Genomic DNA, 12,992 nt, shown 5'->3' on the forward strand with positions numbered 1-12,992 from the left:
GAGTACGTTTCCTTACAGTAGATTTTTTTAACTAGGTTCAAAAAAAATCTGAGTTCTGTTGGGCTAAGCCATCTTTAACCTTGCACTTAACCTGGAATGACTTAATGACTTCGTAGTAAAATTTTAAGCATTACAAATGATTACTCAGTGGACTCATCTCTGTGCTTGTTTATGCTACAGTTCAGCTGCAGCATTCAATACTGTTAATTAGTACATGCAGCAGGTATTACAGGTACTGAACTGCTGTGGTTGAATCATATCTATCAAAGAGGCCCCAGTGTGTCCATGTAAATATCCTCTTCACACACTGAGGTTAATTATGGAGTACCACAGGGTTCTGTGCTGGGGCCACTTCTATTTATACATGCTTCCCTTAGGCAGTATCATCAGAAGACATAGCATACATTTACACTGCTATGCAGATGACACCCAGCTCTATCTCAATTCAATTCAATTCAATTCAATTTTATTTATATAGCGCTCATATGACATGTCACAATCATATGACCCCCTATGAGCAGCACTTTGGTGACAGTGGGAAGGAAAAACTCCCTTTTAACAGGAAGAAACCTCCAGCAGAACCAGGCTCAGGGAGGGGCGGGGCCATCTGCTGTGATTGGTTGGGGTGAGAGAAGGAAGACAGGATAAGTCAGTTATAGATGAGTGTACTGGAGACAGAGTGGCTGGTTTTTCAAAGACAGATAAAAGTATAATATTAAAAAAGATATTAAACATGTGTGAAAGGAAAAGCACTACAGAGTAATACAGTATACATGTCCAATAAGCTGTTTGGTCAGTAAGACTGGAACAGAGCTGCTACATTAATGATGTCTAGTCTATTTGAAGCCAGGAAAGAAAGCTGGATTGAAATAATAATCCATATTTAATACAGATGCTCACAGAGGAAACATGAAGACAGAACCTGAACCATAACCTGCTCCAGAGCATGACCCCACTAAGAACTGATCCACCTACATCGTACTCAAGTGACCCGATAAAACACGATCCTTATAGTGCGGGCCTCAGTGGTTGGGCGTTTGAGGAATGTCCCGTTCTTATCCAATAGGAATGTTTAACAGTCCGGGTAAAATCTGTAATTATGTTTCAAAATTACAGAAGCTAAAGCAGAAACTGACAAAGCACACACAGTTTGTGACAGGGTCCATCTTTACTCATGAGAAACTCTGCCTCTGTAAAATGTTAATTTCATACACAGTCATGTTACTGACCTGTTGCTTAATTAGTGGTAAAATATTCCTCTGCTGCTTCTCTTTAATACCACGAACATTTCCAGGCTTCTCCACTTTCTTTAAATGTGTTTCTGCCATCAGCTTCAAACGCAGCTAATATTTCTCACTGAATAACAAAACGTTTCAGTTTAAACATTTGTTGTTTCCTGTGATCTGCTGTGAGGAGAATATGGGTTTAGGAGATTTGCAAATTTGGTTTGTTGTTGTTGTTGTTTTTACATTTTCTTTACATTTTAGCCAACTTATTTTGGAATTGGGGTTGTACAAGTAATCCCTGTGAGTGACTGATCTAAACGTTTTTTACTCTTAGTTCTGTATGATGTCTCAGAGAGTGGACATCCCTCACAGGGATTATCTGAGGCTCTGACCTCGAACTGTGAGGACAACAGCCAAACTCAGCGACTGTTCAAAGCAGCCGATTAGACCAAAGTAGTCTTACTTTGCTAAATGTAGTCTAACTAATAATCTTACAGTTTTTACACTTTGTGTTAAAACTTGCTGAGCTGAAAACAGCCACACCACAAGTTTTAGTGTCAGTCGTGATTCAGCAGCTTCATCAGCAAACAGAATTGTTTTAGACGTCACTGATGATGTCATTTTTTACTTTTCTTTTTTTTTCATTTTTAGCCAAAAGGTCATTTAATTTAAAGTGAATCAATAACATCTGAAAACATGTACCGAACCTCCGAGAAAATATTGTTGCATTTTAAAACATCGTTAAAAAAAAAGTTTGGAAACTCAGCTCAGTTTTTGGGGCTGTTTTTAACAGGTGCTCACTGTTTGTTAGTACTACTACTACTGTACTACAGTAGTACTACAGTAATACTACTGTAGTACTACTGTAGTATTAGAGTGCACAGTTGCCAGAACTGTTATGGCAAATGGTCAGTTCATTAAAAATCAATGTTACGCATCATTAATGACTTAGCATTTATATTGAACACCATCATTCTCAGCCAGCTGGACGTCTGATCTTTGCTGCCTTTCCCAGGGCTGATATTTTCACCGGGGTGAAAGCAGCTTGCTACTTCGTGTTCACCTTGTCAGACTTATTACATGACATATGCTCCTCACTACTAAAACAGCCGTTTGCTTTATGCTGATTGTGTGGTTGGTGAGCTTTGCCAAGATAATCCCCTGTGACTGTGGAGACTGACTGTGGAGAGTGCTGGGGGCACACTCACATTTTACTACTCTGCTCCAATGAGAAGATGGGAACTAGATCCTTTCACCACCCTTTGGGGCATTTTTAATTTAACTATCTACCAAAATCTGTCTTGCTGTAGGATTAACTGTATTAAAAGCTCATCCCAGAAGTTTGAGCTTCAGTGTTGATGAGTGAAATCACAGTATTATTTAGTATTTTTACGTTAGCACTAACCATCAGGTATATGTGTAATCAGTGTGCCCACTGTAAGATTCAGCTGGTCAACACGTTTGCAGGTTTCAGTTGTCTTGGTGTTTAGTAGTTAGACGCACTAATGCAGCCGCACAACTCTGCTTTCTTTTCCAAATACAAGAATGATTCAGTCATAAAGCTCTTCAAGAGTTTCTCTTCTCTGCTGACTCAAAGTGTGATTGCACACATGAAGTGGGTTATTTAGGTGTGTGTGTGTGTGTGTGTGTGTGTGTGTGTGTGTGTGTGTGTGTGTGTGTGTGTTTCCACAGTATGCCCAGCAGCATGGCTGGGAACGAGGGTGAGCGTGTGCTCCTGAGCCTCTTCAGGGTACGGCACGGTTGGCATCCCTCTTTCTGTCTCACCAGAAGGCAGTGGCTGTGAACTCTGACCCCCTCCACCACCAACATGTACACACACACACAGAAACAAACACAAGCACACACGCAGACCTCTTCTACCAGCAGAAGGTTGCATTTCTGTTCTCCACATGAATGCCTCCTCCTCCTCCTCCACCACCTCACCTACCCTCTGTGTTGGCAAAGACATCTGGGTGTGTGTGTGTGTGTGTGTCGGACGGGTTGCTGCGTGGTGAGCATGCCCTCTGTCATTCACGCAGAGCAGCTCTGTCCAACTGTCACTTCCTGACAGGCCGATAATCAATCTCTTTATTAACTGCTCTGCTGCAGACTGCCGCCACTGAGGGGGGTGGGGGAAGTGGGGTGGGGTGAGCAGGAGTCAGGCAGGAGCTCAGGAAGTTCGACTTAGTTGAGGAAAAGGCTGGCTGACAGTTTGTGTGTGTGTTTGAAGGCTATGCTAAACTTTAGTGACACAAGTAATGTTGAAATGAGGATTTTTGGATGAAATTATTACTCAGCTCAGAAAAAGCAAAAATGTAAAAAGAAACGATAAAAATATTCTCAACATAAGGGCAGTGTGAAGTTTCCTTCATAGTTCTAGTGGACATGTGCTCTGTGGTGTGGAAACTGTCAAAGGCTCTCGTCTCAGTTTGTTGCTGGTGTGATGAACACATTCCTCCACAGACAGTAAAGCTCATCTGTCCATCCTGCTGCAGTTACGTTGTGAATCAACTTTATCAATTCTGTGAAATCATGATAACAAACTAAATGTGAATGTAGAAATGATTTTTAATAAATGCTGATTTAAGACTTATTTTTCCACGTTGTTGTCTGGGCGAGACGTGTTTCAGTGACTCTGGTTCATCACCTTCAGCTCCACCCAGTCCCTGTTTAATGACCATAAATTTATCTTTTCTAAAATGCTGCTCTTGTTGTAAAGATCTGTTTCCATGTTTGCAAAGACAAAGAGGCAGGGATGACAGAAGTGGTGGGGTGAGGTGGGGGGCTCTCAAGCTGCCATCCAGACCTGCTGCTGCTGTTGGCTGTTGGGATGCTGGGCTTTCCTGTCAGCATCACACCCATCGTCACAGCGATAATTTATGAGGCGGGAAAGAGCATCAGTGATTCTGGCGACCAGCAGCCAGCCAGGACTGCAGCGCCGTCCTTTTATTCTCCATCCTGTCACTTTCTTCTTTACTCATTCTCCAGCCAGTAACTGCAAACACACTTATAGCCACAAGATAGAAAACTGAAGAAATACAGTAGAAATCTTAATATAAATAATATCTAAAGAGAAAAGCAGGTTAGAGCATGGGCACCATTAAAGTATATTACAGCATTTAATCACTAAAGAAACTCATGAAGTGGGAGAGCAACAGAGATTGATGAGGCCTGGGGCCAGTTTAAACACTGATAGCAGGACCAGTGAAGTATCTCTCATCTTTGGATATTCATGCTCCCCACAGCAGGATCTGTAATGATTGTAGTTACTCTGTAACTTTTCCCTGAACTTCAGGGGAAATTGTTTCGATCCATTATTCATAAGTTAACACTTTCCACACCTGAGCATTGTTTTAAATTTCACACTGATTCATGTGGAATATTTCATCATTGCTGAGTGTTAACTCCTTTGGAGCTCTGGCATTTCTTTCATTTCAAATGTTATCAGCCTGCTGACGGGACATTATTAATTGTAATCACCACCTTAGATATGGCCGTAGGCACCGTCATCCAGTGAAAAACTGAATATATATAACTCACAATGTTAAGAGGATGTTAGTTTAAATAACTGCATGTAAGAACTCAGCTACTGTCAGAAAAAGAGCGTTTTTCATCCCAGACCATCTTTTGTTTTTTACCCGTCCAGCAGGTGCAGCAGGCAGAATTATGGGCTGAATGCTTTGTTGCTCTGTAGACTCTCTGTAGGCTCCTGTTTTTAATGCATTAGTTTTGTTTATTTACTTGATTTTATCATTCATATTACTGTGTTGTGGATGTTATGCTGGAGCAGACAGGTGTAAACACCAGAATGGGGAAAGAGAAGAGAAGAAAGCAGAGAAAGTCGAGGGTGAAGTAAACAGACACGCCGGGCCCCCAACTGCTACATCTGTGAGGATCAAGGCCCAGTGAGCCGCAGACCCAGGCCTGGCCATATTCACACACACAGTCACTCATCCATCCACTCCACACTAAGGTGTGGACGACAACCAGCAGTGATCCCAGGGTGCAGTCCCATCCTCAGACCTATCCAACCATGGCGCCAGGCTGGTTGTAGTTAACGGGGATGTAGAAGCCCCGCCCACTCCGTTCCCCCTGCCTGTCTGTGTTAAAAATGACCGTGTTTGTGTACAAAGTGAGTATGACTGTATGAAAACTTGATTGCTCTTAAAATTGATGGGAGAAATACAACACAAGCACAAGCCTATTGGTCAGTAGTGCTCATCAACGCGCCAGGGCGCCAGGACCTGCACCTGCACCCGGGAGGCCAGCTCCCCGACCTGGGGTCAGCACCTGAGGCCCCCGTCCCAGGACTGGAAAGCAGCACCCGTTCCAGTCGCCCACGTATTGTCACGATCCTGGGTCATATGACTCAGCGTATTGAATTTTAATATATATTTAATGTTTATGTTTAAGTTCTTTGGGTTATCTCAGTTCATTTCTGTTGTGCTTGGGTTGCTGTTATAGTTCATTGGTGTGTCTTCACCTCTCTCTCACTCGGCCTTCATGTGTTTCATGTCCGTGTCTAATGTTTCCTGTTTTATTTTGAAGAGGTCTGGCTTCCATGTTCATTTCAGTCAGCTGTTTCCCCGGGTGTTTCCACCCCCCCTGATCACCTCCTGTGTGTATTTAGTCTGTAAGTGGTCTGTTGTTTCTCATCATGTTTCCAGGTCTCATGTGTCCATGTCAGGGTTCCTCATGTTGTGTTTTAGTTCACCCACTTTAGGTTAGTTTTGCATCGGTTTGCCTTTTGTTAATTCCAGTTGCATTCCACATCCCATTGTGTCTGCGTTTGGGTCCATTATTCTCTCTCCACACTGTCAGCATTCACTGAGTGTGACACCTGTTATGGATTTCAACTGTTGATATTCAAGAAACTTATAGTTGTTGAGCCCATATTTGAGAACCTGAAATGAAATAAAGTTTCCATCTTGAATAACTGAAAACTGGTTTGATCTGTGTCAGGGGGGTCCAGCTCCAGTCCTCGAGAGCTGCTGTCCTGCAGCTTTCAGATGCATCCTTGTTCCGACACACCTGAATCAGGCTTGTTACCGGGCCTTTGCCAAACTCCGTGGCATGCTGAAGAAGTAATCCAACCATTTCAGCTGTGTTGGAGTAGTGATGCAGCTAAAAACTGCAGGACAGTATCTCTCGAGGACTGGAGTTGGACCTCCCTACTCTATGTCATAGTAATGAATGGTAGTTGTAGACCACCCTTGGCTTTTGTAGTTTTCAGACTTATTTGTAATGGTTTGTTTTTCCATAAAAAGTTTCAGTCTTGTGACTGAAACCATGACTCTGTCCATGAGTGATACAGGTGTGAGATCATCATCTAGTATTTTATAAGAGGAACACGGTTCAATTGAACCAAGTCTGAGAACTTGGTGGAAACATTTATGCTTGAATATTTAATTTAACCCAACTGTTGAATTACTCCAGTTGACAGAGTAGTGAGAACTCATCATCTATGAGTAAGTTTGTCTGTTAGGGAAAGTAATACATCACCAGTATATAGGCTTATTTTATGGTCTGTATTTTTAATTATATTCCTTTAACATCTCCATTTTGACAGATTTCTGCTGTTAGCGACAGGGTAAGCAGGCAGCCCTTTCTGATTTTATAAAATTGCAAGAAAGTCGGGTTCCTTAGAAGCAAAATGTAAATAAACGAGCAATGGTTCAAGACGTCTGCACAGTACTGTGTGATAATCTGTCCTCTTACATGCCACATGGATTTGTTAATTACTGAGGACAGATTTTGATGAGGTCAGCTGTCACTGAGGAAGCACTGGACTTCTGCTTGGAAACAGTGCCCACACACTCCACGTGTACTGTGTCAGGGTTCAGAACCAAACTGGTCCACCAGTAAAATGAAATGGTGCTTGGGTCCATCTAATGGGAGTGTACTCTAAGACCTCCTGAGGAAGGTTAACTGACTTGGGCCACAAATTCATCAAGAACCCTCTGCTGACTTTTCCTCTGTTGAGAGTACACTAACAGTACTCTAAGGGTCTGTTTTATATATACATTTACATTAAAGTGTTTGGATCAGTGGCCATATTCATTACTACAAAATGAATTAAATAGATTGTTGTTCTGCTTTTGTCACCAATTTAAACTTGAACACACCGATGTTTCTAAACAAACGCATTGACATATATGTGAACACATTTATTCATTTCTGCCCCATTTTCTGTGACTACAAGAAACCCATTCAAATGAATTACAACAGTTTTTAAATCATTCTTTGTGTCAAAGTCTGGGATCATGTTCACATCAGAAACACACAACACAATCAGGAGAGTCAAAGGTAAATGAGCTGAGGGCCGCTGCTGGCACTGTCCTCGCATTGGACACTTTAGTGTTCATGTAGTACAAAAACAAACGAGGAAACAGCCACAGATATTTCCTGAAATATTTGTTTGTTTACATTTCAAATATGTAAGCACTTCTGTTGTCATTGTGTTCGTATGCATGTTTGTCTCTCCGCTCATGTTACCTTCATATTAAATCGTTTAACCCTTTAAGACCTACCATAGAATAAGTCCGCCAGAGCTGATATTATATTTTTACATGTTGTGGTGCCATTTTTGTGCCATTACAGCCTAAATTTTAATAATATGTATGCATTAAGTGCATAGTAATTACATAAATTGCAAAAAAGTGCAATAAACTACAAAAAAAATGAAAATCGTTTTTGTTTTTTAACATATATTTCTAGTTAGAGAAGTTTAAGAGGCTTATCCCTCAAAACTGTAAATGCAAAAAAGTTGCACAAAATAGTTTCCCACCACAGGAAATTTATTTTAAGTGTCTTCATAGTTTTATTTTTGAAATACACCAATTTTTATATACTGCAGGAAAAAGGAAAATAAATATTATAATGCAAATTTGCAAAAAAAACAGCATATGCATCAAAATAAATTATTTCCAGCGGTGCAATTTGACTTCTAAGCATCTCAGAAACGACACAGAAAGTCATAAAGTCAAACATAACTTTTAAAAACAGCTTAGGCTTATAAGGCCCTGAAGCTAAAAAAAAAAAACAAAAAAAAAACTACATTTCCGCAAAAATGACGTCACTTCTGGATTCGGGCAGGTAATGGCGGACATGCGATAGTTCGCGCTGACATCTATTCCAACTTAGGAAGTGTTACGAACAACTGATCGGAATGATGGAATATTATGTTTTTGTTGCTGCAAGTGGTTTTTATGCGATTTTTGCAAAGCTATATGTGGAAGGAAGCCGTGACCGAGGACAATCTAGTGATTTTTGAGGCATTGTTTACATCAGAGCTTCCAAAAGTGTGGGGCCCGCCCCCCAGGAGGGGCGCAGAGCCATTGCAGGGGGGGCACGGTATGAAAAGGGGGGGGAGAAAAAACAAAACGCTTGGACACTGCTAGCACGGGGCGCCCACAGAAATGCAAAGCAGGAGATGAAGCATCGCTGAATATGTTTCCAAACCAACTTCATTCTAAGCCAAAGACTAGAAAATATGGTGAAGCAAATCTTCCCTTTGGCTTCACCTGCACAAGTGCCGAGGTAGGTCTCCCTGCAGGATTGGTTTTCCCTGCGTCGGGAGCAGCGCTGGGCTCTTCATATCATGGACAAACAGTATCCCACAGTTGTTTATGTTTTTAAACCCATTTTGCACAGTATTCCTCGTCCACACGTAAACTCAAAAAAGGAGTTTTAAAAAGTCTCCGTTTTCAGTGATTCCTGCCGCCGTACACGTGTGGACGAAACAGCTGCGTTTTCAAAAATACCCGTGTAGGTGCGGATGTAGCGTAAAAGAGTTAGTAATTTATTTTATTACTACCTGTAATTTATTGCAGATTACTTGTATTTGCTTAATTGTTTACTAAATGTTTGAGGTGTGAAAGAAACCGCAATGGAGCCAAATATGGGTCTGTGTGGTTGGAGGATGTGGTTGTGCGTGCGCGCGTGCACGCGGGGGGCGCGAACATTTTTCTTGTAAAACAAAGGGGGGCCCAGCAAAAAAAGTTTGGGAGCCACTGTCTTACATTGTCTCAACACTGATGAGCTAATGTTTAATGTCTAATGTTGCTACTGACAAAGTAACGATTTTGTCCTTGTGTGTGTGTGTGCAGGACGAGTTCCTGAAGGAGACGGAGACAAGGCTTCGATCTGACATCACCCAGCGGTGCCTTGCCAATGCTGATCACTTCAGCCTCACAGCAGAAAAGCCTGAAACTGACAAGACCAACAGATGAACCGAGAGCAGGACTACTGCCCCAGCTAACCGCACGCTCAGAGGAGCCACAATGGCCGACCTTGTACAGACCGCCTCAGGCACAATGCACGGATTCACTCACAGAGACAATGTGTCCCACTGTCCCCGATCTAAACAGCTGACTAGCGGATATAGTATGCGAATAATAATTCCATTGCAAATAATGATAACCATAAAACTCCAAATCCGGGTAATAAAGGCAGAATACAGCTCCCTAATGAAACGCTGGCCTCCCCGCTGCTTCCAGCCTAATGTTCCCGCTGAGCTGCTCGCCACTTTCCATAAAGCAATTTTGCAAGCCCACTTCAAATGTGAATCACCTAGAAATGAAGAGAAATGTCCCCCCGCCCCCATCTCCCCGTCCCTCACACCTCCACCCCAAACTTCTGAACTCCTCCACCATCACCCCCTCCCTCTGCTTCACACTAGAATGCTGCATGTGCCGCAAATCCCTGTTTGCATGTGTTCCATCATCACTTAATGTTCACAGTGATGCATTGTGGGACAGTCCTTAGAGAAGGTTTGTGTGTCCATGTTTGTGTAAGGATGTAGTGTTATTACTCTGACAGAGCATGTGCATTAATCAGCTGGGAAGCACAGCAGTACGATGTGAAGGCTGAGCAGTGCGCATACAGCTGGAGCACAAACAGAGGTGTACAGGTGTCTGTCAGGCTGCTTTTACAAAGGGAAGAAGCAGGAGCACAGGGATGGTGGACGGACAGTTCAGATGTGAACAGGAAGTGAAAAATTACAAATTTAGCAAGTTTAACTCTGAAAACAAAAGCATGCATCGCACTGACTGGAGGTATTTGGAAAACATCTTCACTTTACTTTGACATCTTTACTATATAGTAAAGGTCACTCCTTCGAGGACCCAGTGTCCACATGTTGGACAGAGAAGACAGATGGTTTGAAAGAGGACTGGAAGAAGCATCTATGTCCATTTTTGAACAGAGGGCGGGGCTTACCAGCTCTGGCCATGTCCACACTAATACGTTTTCGTTTGAAAACGCATCGTTTTCTCTCCGTTCTGGCCTTCTGTCCACATTGAGAGAAAACGATGCGTTTTCGGTCAAGGAAAGTGCATATATGCGTTATTTTTGTGCCACTATTCTGAGCGCACGTAAAAAAAATTTGAGCACACGTAAAACAAATGTTGCAAAAAAGTGTTGCATTTTGAGGAGAAATGAGCGAAGAAAAGCTAAATTTGAGTGAACAAACTTCATTGCTGCGTGCAAAAACTGTATTTCAGTGTTTGCTATTATCCACACACACACACAACAGCAGCCCCTCTCGCTCAGTTTTTGCACTTGCGCTCGCTCGCAATGTGTTGCTCGCGCTCTCAACATTTCTGCCCGTGCGCGCTCAACTCTTTCTCTACACCGTTATATTTGTGACACAGTTTTGTGACTTTTCTGGTCTCCAATCAGCTCGAAATGACAAAATGCAATATCCCAGAATGCATTTCGTCCAAAACTCAAACGAGGCAGTGGCGGAGGAACGCAGAGTGGCGGAGTTTGAAATATTACTCTTTCTGGGTCACAAAATAAACTTTTAAGATATTTTCATGTGAGAATGGTGCTGTGTAAACTTCAAATATCTGCTCGATTCATCAAGACATCACATATTTGCAAAAGTGCTCTAACGTTTTCGGAGATGCCTGTTACCCACCAGCTGACCGGGTGGTCACTCGTGTTGTTTTCAGGCTCTGTTTTGAGCCCTATTAAAGATTAATATCAGTCTGTACATGCTCCAGATAGCTTTTCTTCAAATTCTTTAATTCTCACTCGCTTTTGCAACTTTGTACTTTTGTGTTACTCGCAGCAACAACTCCACCTCATTGTTAGTCCATTTAAAAAAACTCGGTGCTTTTCCTCGACTTTTGAAAAACAGCAGACACAAATGAGGCAGTTTGAATCGTCTTGTGTTTCACGCATGCGCAGTACTGGAGCGTAAGCGTTTTCTGCCGTTCCAATGTGGACGAACAACTCTCTAAAAGAAAACGATAGTGTGGACGCGGAGCGTTTTCAGACTTATCCGGGCTAGTGTGGACGTAGCCTTTCAGATCCTTCCCAGTCACCTTAACGCCCACTCACATCCTGGGCCTTCTGACCTCAGTAAGTCACGTGATAGGGTGGGGCTAGGTCTCACAGCGGGTTCAGCTGAAACTTTGACCGATTGTGACCTCCACCCATTTTCACACCTTGGCTCGTGTGATTATATAGAGGGTCAATAAATACAGCTCAGTAATGTTAAAGCTACATGGATGAACAGTTAGCGAATATATTTAGAACAAACCACACTCATAACATTTGGTCTCCAAATATAGTCCAGGTCTTACTGAGCTGTAACTATTTTCTTCTGATAATTTTGATCAGTTTTCATCAGTCACCAGATCACTCATTTGACTGGTGACAAGCATGGATGCATGGATGCATGGATGCATGGATGCATGGATGGGAGAGAAAACCTCAACAATCAGGTCAGAGCTATTAGCAACCACGTGGTGAAAGTAGGAAGGAAGAACTCCCTGCTAACAGAAAGGGACCTTTGGCAGGACTCAGAGAGGGCCATCCATCAGCTCCAACCAGGATGGGTGGGAAAAAGCTATAAAATAGTTGATCTCATGATTTTAAATCTCATGATTCATTGTGGAGCACGTGGTCACTGGTCTGATGATGTAAACTGTATGGGTTGAAGCCTTTTCTTTAAGTGGGATAGTGTGGCGCATGTTTCAATGTGATGCAGTGCTAAAAATCAGAGCGTTAGCTCACGATGCTCTGAATAACACCTGTTTCCATTCATCTCTTATTAAAACTAATCCGCACAACTTTTGTTTTTATTCATATTGTTGAACCATAATTCATGGTCTTCATCAGATGTTGAAACAACAGTTGTTTAATGGATCAAATCCCCAAAATAAATCCGATTTGTTCACTCTGAGGCATGTGCAATAAATTCTACTGTAACACTGTTTGCCCCTCTACAATTTACAGCTTTAATTAGATGGAAATAAACATGTAAAAGTCGGTGAAACGCAGACATTTTGTAAATGTATATTTCTTGTCCGGAAGCTTGTGTAGTTCGGTGGAGCTGTTGCAGACTGCATTTGACAATGTTTTTCAAGTGGAAAGTTCAAAAAAATACCCCAAGGCTTCAGCTGATACCTCCTCCTCTCCACCAACACATTACAGGACCCCGTGACTGACAGATGAGATCAGACGAGTGGATTTAGCAGGGGAGCTCTCTGCCTGTCTCCACAGGACCTGAGATTCACACTCTGTGTACCTGTACATATACCCACACATCCGCCCAGCTGACACTCTGCTGCCCCCAGAGCCAGAGTGGGAGGTGTGTGAAATTTTTCTGTGTGTTGAGGGAGACTGACAAGCAGCATGCAGCCATGAGCATCAGCTACCCCTCCCCCACCCCAAATTTCCCCTGATTTTTCACTTCCTCGTCTTCAACCGTCATCTCCTCCTCTGTGACCTCCATCATAACCCACATGGGCATGG

At 42.5% G+C, this 12,992-nt stretch overlaps 1 protein-coding gene across 1 annotated transcript in view; it reads left to right on the forward strand.

Annotated features, from left to right (window-relative positions):
* Nucleotides 1-12,650, forward strand: part of LOC146365192 (uncharacterized) — a 53,164-nt gene extending 40,514 nt beyond the window's left edge. Inside the window, exon 6 of the mRNA XM_084915687.1 lies at nucleotides 9,335-12,650. Within this exon, the coding sequence (XP_084771813.1) occupies nucleotides 9,335-9,457 (123 nt within the window). The 3' untranslated portion in view covers nucleotides 9,458-12,650. The remainder of the gene's footprint in view (nucleotides 1-9,334) is intronic.
* The last annotated feature ends 342 nt before the right edge of the window (nucleotides 12,651-12,992 follow it).

Source organism: Perissodus microlepis, chromosome 19 (assembly GCF_051167445.1).
Source record: "Perissodus microlepis isolate ML-2025 ecotype Zambia chromosome 19, ASM5116744v1, whole genome shotgun sequence".
NCBI lineage: Eukaryota > Metazoa > Chordata > Actinopteri > Cichliformes > Cichlidae > Perissodus > Perissodus microlepis.